At 33.7% G+C, this 12,951-nt stretch overlaps 1 protein-coding gene across 1 annotated transcript; it reads left to right on the forward strand.

Annotated features, from left to right (window-relative positions):
* The first annotated feature begins 7,078 nt into the window (after positions 1-7,078).
* Positions 7,079-9,907, forward strand: LOC108203774 (uncharacterized). Its single transcript, XM_017372935.2, has one exon. It carries the CDS (start codon positions 7,079-7,081, stop codon positions 9,905-9,907), a length of 2,829 nt encoding a protein of 942 aa, XP_017228424.2.
* The last annotated feature ends 3,044 nt before the right edge of the window (positions 9,908-12,951 follow it).

Genomic DNA, 12,951 nt, shown 5'->3' on the forward strand with positions numbered 1-12,951 from the left:
TTTAGATGTGAAAGCTTCTTGGCATTTCCAACTTTCTTCTGCAGAGATCCTTGTAGACAAGCAAATGCTTTTCCTTCAGAGTTTGTAGGCAAGTGGATTTCATAAATATTCCCATGTCTGTGAGCAGTTACTGCCACTTTGCCTGTTGACTTGCTTACTATCTCACTGTGTTCTTCATAGAAATCAACATGATATCCTCTGTCACAGATCTGACTGACAGAGAGTAAATTGTGTTTCAGCCCTTGAACAAGAGCTACATTTGATATGATGACATTTCCAAGATTGATGTTGCCATATCCCAGAGTCCTTCCTATGTTGCCATCTCCATAAGAAACACTTGGGCCAGCCTTCTCCACAAACTCTGATAGCAGGGTCTTATTTCCAGTCATGTGTCCTGAACATCCACTGTCCAAGACTAGGATATTCTTCCTGTTGCCCTGCAATCATAAAGACCACTAGTTGTTAGTTTTAAGGACCCAGACTTGCTTGGATCCCTTGGCCTTGTTAAGTTTGTTAGCTTTTGCAGCGGTATTATTATCAGAGTTTGAGCTAACAGACTTTGCAACAGAGTTTGTACTGGAAACAGAGTTTGTACTTGCAGAGTTTTTATTAACCTTTAAAGAAGGTTTCAATTGATAATAATCATAATACAAACTATGATATTCTTTGCAAGTATAAATAGAATGCCATAAACTACCACAATGAAAACAAGGATCTTGTGGTTTATATCTAATACTACTTTTTCTAACTCCAGACTTTGTAGGTAAAGAGTTAATGTCCTTGTTCTTCCTGCAAAAATTAGCAAGATGATTAGTATTACCACAGTTATGGCATGTCTTCCTAGGTGCATTTGGAACAGCCATGTAGTTATTACTCTTGTCTATGCCAATTTTGCCATTTCTATTTTTCCTAGGCTCCTTGTTTCTGTCATCAGACTTTACCTCTTTAAGCTTATGTTTAAGCTGTTTCTGAGTCATCAGTCCTATGTTAACCTGTTTGGGCTTTTCAGATTTTAAATTGTTGTTAATCTCTGATTTTGGTCTACATTGTTTAGTCTTAGAGGTTTCAACAACAAATTTAACAGGTTTAACCTTAGGTTTTTGAGTTTTAACAAACTCTGTTTTTGATGACTCAGCTTCTGAGTTATCAGTGTAACCTAGTCCCTTCTTCCAGTTTCCACTACCTAAGATATCCTGAGTAGTTTTGCCTGAATTAGTCCATGTTTTAATGATCTCTCTTTCCTTGGCAAGTTCTGATTGAAGAGATGCATACCTCTTTGATAATTCATCTTTGATAATGACAGCATCATCTCTTTCTTTTTGAACTTCCAACATTTGAACTAATTCTTTTTCTAGAAAATCATTCCTTTTCTTTACACTCAGAGTTTCAGATTTTAATCTTTCATTCTCTAAAGTTTGATCTCTAAAGCTGATATGTAAAGTTTTAAGAAACAATCTCAACTCAGTTATATCTTCAGTATCAAAGGCAAGAGTAGAGTGAGGTACCTTAGCAGGAGATTCAGTGTTGATGTCAGTGTTTGCCATTAGAGCATAATTGACTTCTTCTTCTGAATCAGATGTATCTGTCCAGTTTCCTTTCTTGGTGATAAAGGCTTTTTCTTTTTCCTTCTTGGCTTTCTTGCATTCAGATGCAAAGTGTCCCTTTTCACCACAGTTGAAACAGGTATACTTGTCAGCTTTTCCAGATTTCCCTTCTTTGCCCTCATTCTTCTTAAAGTTTTTCTTGTCATAAACTCTGTCAGAGTTTCTGTCTTTCCTTGAAAAACTTTTGCCTTTGTTGAACTTTTTGTAGGCCAACTTCTTGAAGCTCTTCACCATCAATGCTGCTAACTGCATCATCTCATCATCACTTTCTTCAGAGTCTGAGGGAACATCAGAGTTTGAGTCATCAGAGTTTGATGTCTCAATGTCAGACTTTGTGACATGAGCTTTTCCCTTGCTCTTAGCAGCTTCCTCTTGAACTTTCAGAGCAACAGACTTTGATTTTCCTCCATGTCGTTTGCTCCTCTGTTCCATCTCAAGTTCATGAGTCTTCAGTCTTCCATAAACATCATCAAGAGACATTTCTCCAAGATCAAGATTGTCTCTTATTGTAGTGACTTTCAAATCCCATTTTTCAGGAAGAGCTAGAAGGAATTTGAGGTTTGAGTCTTCAAGATCATATTCCTTGTCCACCAGAGATAGGTCATTCAGCAGTTTGACAAATCTGTCATACAGATCTGTCAGGGACTCACCAGATTTTGAGTCAAAGTGCTCATACTCCTGTGTAAGGATTGTTTTTCTGTTTTTCTTAATGGCCTGAGTTCCTTGACATCTGGTTTCCAGAGCATCCCAGATTTGTTTAGCAGTTTTGCACCCAATCACCCTATTAGACATTGCATTATCAAGGGCACTATGCAACAGATGCTTCACCTTTGCATCTTTACTGATAGATGAGATGTCCTCTGGAGTATAATCTTTCTTTTCTTTTGGAACCATCTTTTGAGGTTCATCTGCAATCCCAACAGAGAGCTTGGTGGGCATATGTGGTCCATCATAAATCCGGTCAAGGTATTCTGGATCAACAGAGTCTAAGAATATGATCATTCTTTCTTTCCAGACTGGATATTCAGATGCCTTAAGGGTTGGGACTCTAAAGGATGAAGCTTGTGATTTTTCAGACATGATTGTGTTTAAGATCTCACTGTAGTAATCTTAACAGAGCTGGCTCTGATACCACTTGTTAGGTCCTATTAATTCACTATATATAATAATATAGTGATCACAATATGTAATACAGTATGATAATATAAGAAATCGAAAGCAGTAAACTCTTATATTCACAAACTTGATGGTTACAAAAACTCTCTCAGTGATTTATATTCTATCACCAAGAGCTGCTAGGGTTCTTAACAATATACTTGATAACTCAACTCGTATAGAGTAACCCTAATCTGTGTTTATATAGACACAGTTACAAAATCAATCTCTGATTTGATATCCTATAAATCAGCTAATAAATCTATCAATCAAAGATTGCTCCAGTTTTCTGTTCAGTTTCCATAGTCAGCAAATCACTCCTCAGCTTCTATCCTTTCTTGAAGTATATCCGCTTCTGAGCTCTTTCCACGTGTAAACTCTGATAGATCTTGACTATGTAAACTCTGATCAGACTTTATTAAACTCTGTCAGACTTTGCTAAACTCTGATCAGCTTCTAGCTTAAACTCTGATGATTCCTGTTCTAAAACAAACCTTAAGAACATTAGTAATCATCAATTATATCTAACAAATATGAAATTCTATTATTATCTAATCATATTATCCTATCATATTATTATATAATATTCTAAGTGGATAGTGAAAATGAGCCTAATTAGATGAGTTATAATTAATGAAAATGAAGTGGTTAAATATTATTAATTATATAATAAAAAAAGTGTAATGATTTACTCATGGTTAATATCTTGGTTAAAATTTAATAAAAGCAAAGTTATAGAATGAATATTATTGGTCTAAAGGCGAACATTGGTCCTAAAATAATTCTCATTTACTATATTGTGGGTCATTTGTTAAATCTGAACCATTAATTCTTAATTGTTCAAATTTCTGAATGATTAATAAATCTAGATGATTGATAAATCTGAACATGAAGTGACATTAGTTTCTGAACGAGTCAAATTTTTTTTAATAAAAATTAAATATAGAAATATAAAAATAGAAAGAATAACATGCACAACTTTTATTTGATACAAATGCTAATATCACAAAATTTTATGCATTAATATATATTTAAAGTTTTTTTATGAATAAACATAAATTTAAAGTTAAAATTATAAAATATTAACATATATGAAATTTATATGTGACATATATTTATTTGAATAGGATAAATAAAACAATTATAAATAGTGAAAGAAATTAAAATAGATACACATGATAGAAGGCTGCACAATAAATTGAAAACTGAACCATTAAGATAGAATTTAAAGGTGGTGTCGTCCAGTGAAATTAATTCGTTCAAAATTAGATATATGTTAAACAAACAATCTGGAAGGTAGTTATAATATAAGGATGGTTTAGGGGTTATCAAATCAGCCCGAGTCTCTTTACTATTTTTCACTTGTAGCTTCTAAAAGTTATGTTATAAGTTTTTGGCTTTCTAATACTAATAATTTAAATGAACTAATTGTTTTTATTGTACAATCAATTGATATGTATGTTTGGTGATAGAAAAAAAAAGTTTTATGAACTTGCTTGGGTTAAAATATATATACACATAGTTCCAAATTGATAATTCCTATGAATGAGTTTGTCATTGAACACTATCACTTAGTAAACCTACGGAATTACCAATCATAATTAAAATGTTGGAATTGAGCCTTCCAGACTTAGAGTTTGTCCAATATACATATAATAAAGAAACACCACAATTTCATTAAATGTCTAGAAAAGTATGCAAATTTTTTTAAGTCAGAAAACTCTGGAATTAAAGTGTATATATATATATATGGGTCGCACTGCACACAAAACACTTTAAAAAAAAAACAACAACAAATAACACTATCATAATACTTTATTTTTCATAAAAAATGATTTGTTAATATTATAATTACATAGTTAAACACTAACTAAACTTAATATATGAAATATAACATCCCAACTCATCCAAATTATTAATATAAAATATAATAGAATCATATATATATTCTTTGCATGTTTAATATTACATAAAATCGTGTTATTTTTAATTCATAATTGTTGTCAAACATGTTATATACTATTATTGTTCATAATAAAAGGTCAATTGGTTTAAAATTAGAATTTAATTCAGGTTTTAGATGAGATTATATGTTATATACTATTATTGTTCTTTGTTTTTTTTAAGGGTCTTTTTTTTAAGCAATACATACATATATACATATATATATATATATATATATATATATATATATATATATATATATATGGTAGCACTCCATAGCATACCCTCTTATATGGAGTTATGTAGCACACCATTATAAATATATACATATATATATATTCTATTATATTTTTTATGAAATATAATTGCAAATTTTGATTATTAAACCAAAAACGAAGTTATACAATTTTTTTATTCCAAAGATCATCTAAAATTATGCAATATATCAACATGATTCTATAACAGAATAATAATCATCCAGAATTATTCTGTTGTAGAATCAGTTTCGAAAATATACTTTTTTTAATCAAATTTTAAGTGTTAAATTACTTAAAATAGATTTATTTTATAGTATTTTATATTAGAACACGTTTTATATGTATTCTATAACAGAATTTATAATAAAATTAATAATTTATAGAACTCCATATAAGAGTCCCTAATGTTACAAACCACCTAAGAGCACCACCTAAGAGCAACTCCAAGGGGCTCTCTAAACAAGCTCCTAAGTCTAAAATTTAGGAGCAAATCAAAATTTAGTGCTCCAATGGGCTCCTAGATGCTCTTTAAAAATTTAGGAGCCTACTCTCTCTCCTTTCTTTTAAAGAGCATCTAGTAGCTCCTAACTCAATATTATATTATTTTTCCTTCAATCTTCTCTCTCTTTTAGTTAACTTTTTCCTCTCATTTATATAAAATAAATATAAAATGTGAATAAGGAGCCAAATATAAAGAGTAGCATTGGAGTTCTCACGTTTTCCGGTGTATTAACTTACTAGGAGCCACATTTTATATTATTGTTTAGGGAATGATTTAGGAGTAGCGTTGGACATGCTCTGAAAACTAAAAACCTTTGACCCAGCCCACTTTTCTAACCAGCCCAGCCCACTTTCCTAGCTACAGATACTCAACTAACGTGCCGCTTCTATACAAAATTGATATACACCGTATATACATAAAAAACTATAAACAACATATACATACAAAACAATAATCAATTAACACAAACTCACCCTCTCCAATCTTCATCTTCCTCGATATATAATTTTTATGTCTGAGAATTAACGTGAGATATAGTCATGAAGAAGACATAAAAATCACTAATTTCAGCAACACAAATCACTATTTTCTAAAGCGAATATCACTAATTTGTAAAGCAAATATCACTAATTTATAAACCGAATATCACTAATTTGTATAGCAGAAATCATCGATTTTTATAACTATATCAAGCTTTAACAACACTAAAGTCCACGACTGAGCTCTAGTCATCCAAGAGATTAGAGAGAGGTCGTCGAAAAAAGATTGAAGGAGGGGAAGGGAAAAGTCGGAGGTAGTGATGGCGGGGAACAAACGATGATGTGATGACGGGGTAGATGAAGGGTGGATCTGGTGAGATGATGTATTGTTTGTATATGTGTGTATATGTGCAGCATAAAACAAGCTCGTCTTCTTCCTTTATTTCTTGGCGAGAACGTCGGGAATGTACCTTACCAGCGGGGTCGGGAAATCTGGGCTGGGGGTGTTGGGTGGAGAAGCTCCAATCAAGGAAGATGGGGGAGCTGTGAAAATTGGTCGGGGAGAGATGTAGGTGGGTGGGAGTAGTTCTATTCTGAGTTTTACTAATTACAAGTGGGTGGGGCAGACATATGATTTCTTTTAGCCCGCTGCATTTAGTAATTACAAGAGCTTCAATAGTGGTTTTTAGTTTTTATTTTAAGATTGGTTTGTATTTGATCAATTGCCTATATATATATACACACACACACACACACATATACATATATATTGCTCTCCTTTTATTCTCTTATTGCTTTGTGGAAGAGGGAATGGTCAAGCAAAATATGACCTTGAAGAGCATCATTTAACTACTTTGGAAACTTTAAAAATATCATCCTCTGTTAGCACTTAAAGTCCTCAAGTGCATGCTAGCACTTATATTTGAGTTCGAGATCATAATTATCACAATCCCCATTAAAGTGAACATAAATTCTTCCATGTAGTAAGTGCTTCCTTTTAGTTGAACTCTTATGTATGGATCTATGGAGAATCCAAGTAACTTTGAGTACAATTATTAGTGTCATGCTTATTAGTGAAATAAATTATGTAAACAGCTGAATCAGGAGAAGTCTCAATGGTTATCACAACCTTTTTCAATGGAAGAGTTGGAGGAAGCTTTGAATAACAGTCCAGCTGATAAGACTCCAGGGCCAGACGGCTTTAGCATGGGATCAATGAAGATGCTTTGGCCGTTAATTAAAGATGAGCTGTTGGATTGCATGATCAAATTTCAGACTAGTGGTACTCTCCCTGGAGGTATGAACTCGTCTTTCATTTGCCTTATTCCTAAATGTGTATCCCCAAAACACGTGCAGGAGTACAGGCCTATCAGCCTTATTAACTCAAGTATGAAATTGCTCTCCAAAATGTTAGCTTCTAGGCTATCCAAGGTCATTGGTAATATAGTTTCAGAGGAGCAAACAGGATTTATTAAGGGTAGACTAATAACAGACGGGATTCTAATGATTGGGGAAATCATAAATAGCATCAAGTCTAAACAAAGTGAGGGATTAATCTTTAAGATTGATTTTGAAAAGGCGTTCGACTCAGTGGATTGGAGTTTCCTTTTTCATTTATTAGAAAAGTTGAATTTCAGTTATGATTGGATTCGCTGGATCAAGGTAATATTGAAGTCTTCTAAAACTTCAATATTAGTCAATGGCTCTCCTACAAGGGAATTCTCCCAGGAAAGAGGGCTTAGACAGGGCGACCCTTTATCGCCGTTGTTATTTGATCTAGTTGCTCAGGTGCTGAGTTGTATGATCAAAAAGGCAGAGCAACTTGGCATTATAGATGGTGTCAAAATATCGAATTCCTCGGAAGTGATAACACATCTCCAATATGCAGATGATACAGTTATATTCATAAGGAACTCTATGAAATCTGTGATGGGAATTAAGAGTATCTTGCAAGGTTTTCAACTGTTGACGGGGTTAAAAATAAATTTCGACAAAAGCCAGTTGTATGGCATTGGTCAAGATAAAGATCTAGTAGGCAACTGGGCAAGGATTTTGGGGTGTGCAGTTGGAGGTGATAGTTTTATCTATTTAGGTATGGAGGTACTTAAATCCTCCAGTTCAGTTCGCTACTGGGATCCTCTGATAGGCAAGGTCAAGAAGAAACTAGCAAATTGGAAGGGGAAATCAATATCGATGGCTGGGAGAGCAGTTCTCCTCAAGGCAGCAATTGACAGTCTGCCTACATATTGGATGAGTCTCCACAAAATTCCGCGAACGGTAATCAAGGATATTGACAGGATAAGAAGGAAATTTTTATGGAGCTACACTAAATCCAATGGAGAGGTAAGTAACAAGATGCACTCTTTAGCTTGGGAGAATGTCTGCAGACCGAAAGAGGAAGGAGGGTTGGGCTTGAAATTGTTGGAAGAAAAAAACGCATCAATGCTCTTCAAATGGTGGCACCGTTGCTTTACTGAAAGGTCGAAGCTGTGGAATAAGATGTTAAAAAATAAATATGGCACGCATGTTTGGGTTGATCCAGGTTTGGTAGACAAAAATAAAAATATGTCTGCTACATTTAGAAACATTTGCAGGATCGGTGAGGGATCAAGCAATAATAGATTAAATGCTAGAATGCTTGTCTGGAGAGTATATAACGGTGAAAAAGCTTTGTTCTGGGAAGATTCTTGGACGGGCTCATCTCCTCTCAAAGTTACATATAGCAGATTATATGCTTTGTCATCTCATAAGTGGACTAATATTAAAAGAATGGTGGATCTTTGGAAGGGGGGCGAATTAAATGGTGAATGTGCCTGGCAAAGAAGACTCAGGGCGTGGGAAGAGGAAGTATGGGCTGAGATTGAGAATATTTTGAAGAATGTTAAGTTATCTAGTCAGGAAGACCAACTGATATGGAGTAATACAGGAAAAGCTTACAAGGTGGGTGATGGGTACAAAGCACTAATCACTTCAAGGGGAGCTGACATTATATGGAATAACATATGGAAAATAAAAGCCCCTCATAAGGTCAGATTACTGCTCTGGAAAATCGAACATGGTATTCTTCCGGTTAAAGTCTTTTTAAAAAATAGGCTGCATGCTAGCAATTTTAATGTGTTGTGTGGATGGTGCGGGAAATATGAGGAAAGCTTACAACACCTTATGAAAGAATGTGAATTGGCAAATTGGGTTTGGGTAGAGATTGCAGTCTGGTGGGATATTCCTTTAAGTAGATTCAATTCAGCCACCTTCTCTCTAAGAAATATTTTCTCCATAATTGATGACTTGATCCTGAACAAAGCTTGGAAGTCGGTTGTTGCTGCAAGTCTTTGGTATATATGGATTTCTCGGAATAATAAGGTTTTCAACCTCTCAACTATTGACAAGAATTCTCTGATAAATAATGTCAAGATGAGAGTGTATAGCTGGTTATTGTCGTCAGGTCTGATAGAAAATGATCATTGGAGAGAATGGAAGCACATCCCTCGTTCTGTAATCCAGCAAAGTTGGCTGAGGAAGAGGGAAAAATTATGGGAGGTATGTAAAAAGAAATATGAGATAATTTTCTTGGTGGATGGTGCATTTCTACAGGGTCCTAAAGCAGGCAAAGGTGGATGCATAAAAGATAGGGATGGAAATATTTTGTTCATTTTCTTTGGACCCTCCAATGCTTTAAATAGTTTTGAAGCGGAGTGGGATGCGGCTATTTTTATGATTAAATCAGTCCTGGAGCACAAGCAAAAGTGGAATAAAATTTGTTTGTGCACTGACTCCATTAAAGTAATTAAAAAGCTAAAGAGAATCAAGAGAAGTCAATTATGGTGTGAATTGGGTCTGCCAGATATTCTAGGTGTAGCACTGGATAATTTTGAATTTATTCATTTGGGCCGAGAGCTAAACTTGGAAGCGGACGGCCTAGCTAAAGCTGGTATGCAGAAAGCCCAGATGATAAAGGGTTGGCTATGAAAAAGCAGCCAGTCTGAGATTTGACAGTCAAATGTTTCAATTTCATAAGTTCCAAGACGCATGCCTCTCTAATTTTTAACAGCTCCAAGGTGTAGTCATGCATGCAGGGAACATTATTGCAGTCTTAATATCTTTCCAGGTATAGGAAATATAACAAGCCTCCAACCCAGTTTAAATAGCTACTCAAAGAAGGAGTTGTAGCATATTCAGAAGACTACCTGGGATTGTTATCAGGGAAGGTATTGGGGGAAGGCAGCATGACAAAGGAAAGGAGAAAATGCATGGCGAAAGTAGTTACAGATTTTAGGATTATTGTAATCTTGGGTCACTTGGAAGATTTGGTATCATCTTGTTTGTAGTTTCAGCCGCATGCAGTAGGTCTAATTGTCTAGTTATTCTGCTTGGTTCTTAGTTTTCTTTTAGGTTTTCATGAGAAGTGTGACCCTTCTCCCGTTGTACTCGTTTTTCTTTAATGTTATGGCTTATCAAAAAAAAAATAAAATGTAAACATCACAAAGATGATTATTTAAAGAAACTTTGTAGTGATTTTCATGTGATTGTGGATGGCATTTTAGATGGAACAATGTCTAGTATAATAATAGTTTAAAATATATATATATATATATATATATATATATATATATATATATATATATATATATATATATATATATATATATATATATTGTGAATCATGTTAAATGTATTACGTCACTAATATCTAGTAGTTTTTTTGTTTAATTTAATCAGCTTAATAATCACAAATTTCAAAATAATGTTTAGAAATGAATAATAATTTGATGAATGTTAGAACCGAGTCTTCCGTATTTATTTGAAACTTAATCACATTTTATTTAAATTTTTGCTTGTGACATGAGTGAAAGTTAATCCATGGAATTAACAAGATTCCCTAAAATTTATGAAATTCATATATTTCACATTTTTTGATAGTTAAATTTAATCAAGTTAAAGAAAGTCGAATCTAGCAAACCCTCACTGAATGTATAAATTCCACAATGTTCATAGCTTTAGCTTTTAATCATAAAGTGTCCAGTATGTTAAAATCAAGGGATTTTTTAACAATACTTTTAGGAAAGAAATTATTTTTAAACATCCTGACTTTTGAAAAATATTTTCAAAAATACGATTTGCAACTGTTGCAACCATATTTGCAATTGATGAACCAAAATCAAAATACGGTTTGCAACTATTGCAACCATATATGTAACTGATCAACCAAGATTAACCACAAATGCAATTTTAAAATTTTAATATTTTGAAATCATGTTTAGTTGCATAATGTGTTGCAAAGTTGCGTTGCGCGCCCTTCAATACCAAAACAAAAACAGTGAATACGATCCAATTATATAAATCATTTATCAAAACAAACAATTCAACCGATCCATGACTCACCGCAACTAAAAACTTGTCAAAATCGAATGCATAAATTCAATTCAAATCGACATCTTCTACACATACAAGTGCGTGTATACAGAATCATTACTTTCCGATCGAATGGCTTAGTGCTAAGTTGGCAGACTGAAATAGTAGATAAGCTTGTTTGGCCAGAGAGAGAGGCGTCTTCTCAAGCGGTTAGTGAAGATTATGGAGGCTTCTTTTCCGGCGGTGTGAAGATGAAGAAGAAGACGATTCGCACAAGTCCATTTCCGACATCGAGTAGTAATGGTTGGGTTGAGTTGAGTGAGTGTGAGGCTGAAGTTTGGGGTTTAAGCAGCGGGAAGCCACTGGTTGGTGTAGTAGGGAGTGGTTTGAGGTTCTCAACTGAAATAGCAGAGGAGCAGAGATGGAGTATCAGGACAGATGGCCTCCATTTTTTGTTTTTCAAATGGAATAAAGTAGAATCAACCTATAAATCATCTTTTTTTTCAAAAATTAAATCCAAGTTGCGAATATAGTTGCAAAAGTTGCAAACCGTATTTTTGAAAATAAAATTTAAAAGATAGTAGTTTTGAAAATAAGTACCAAAGTGATAGTATTTTTGATAATACTTTTAAAAAGGTAATATTTTAGGTAATTTCCCAAAAAACAATACCATATATGAAGGGTTAATTTTTTAAAACTTAAACATTATTAGAACTACAACATATAAGCTAACATATTATATATTGTTCTTTTTTGTTAAATTTGAATGATCATGTATGGTTCTTTTGTTTTTGTGTTAAATTTGGATTTTGAAAATGGTTGTGTCGAAAGCTTAATATGCATAATATAAAATCAACCATTATATAAAGAGAGCATGATTATTACTTCATCGTCCTAATAGATAATAAAACAAACTGAATTTAAATATGACATATAAGACCAAGAAGAAATATGACACTACACCATTTTCTTCATTTCCAATTCTTCGTACCGAGCCATTTCCAAGAGAACTTCCTCGGCTTCCATAAGATCCGTATTTGGATCATTATTATAACCAGTTATGGATGGGTTTCCGGCCAGTGGAATAGCCACTTGGTCCTCAGCATCAACCACTGGATCAAAAATCATAAGGGGGCCTCCCTTGCCCTGAGCAGCGGGCAACCGAGCCTCTAAAGACTCTAAAGATCCAAGAATGGCATCCTCAAGCACATCCTTAACTGATCCTCCCTTTCCAGTCATGGCATCCATATCAATTACCACCTTTCCAAACTCCTTTGAATATGACTTAAAAATTAAATTCCTCAAGCACATCCTTAACTGATCCTCCCTTTCCGTATTTGAATGTGTTGGTTGTTTGTATAGTTTTGGTAGGCATCCAAGACCACTGATGAAGTCTTAAAAATTATTTTCTTTATATCTTGTTTCATCAGAAATTTGATAAGCCAAAGAGTGAGTGGTTTGGGCGAATATGTGAACATTCAGTAGTTTTAGCAACATATTTTTGGATCATATGCTTTTGATGATTTTGATTCGAAGTATAAGCAATTCAGAATTAAGAATTGTTTAATCTTTCTCTCCTTTGAAATCGCACTTAATTAATTTAAAATTCATATCTAAATATTGAATGATGGTAGAATGAAATATGAGTATGTAATTTAGAA

The sequence above is a fragment of the Daucus carota genome, chromosome 2 (genome assembly GCF_001625215.2).
Source record: "Daucus carota subsp. sativus chromosome 2, DH1 v3.0, whole genome shotgun sequence".
In the NCBI taxonomy this organism is placed as follows: Eukaryota; Viridiplantae; Streptophyta; class Magnoliopsida; order Apiales; family Apiaceae; genus Daucus; species Daucus carota.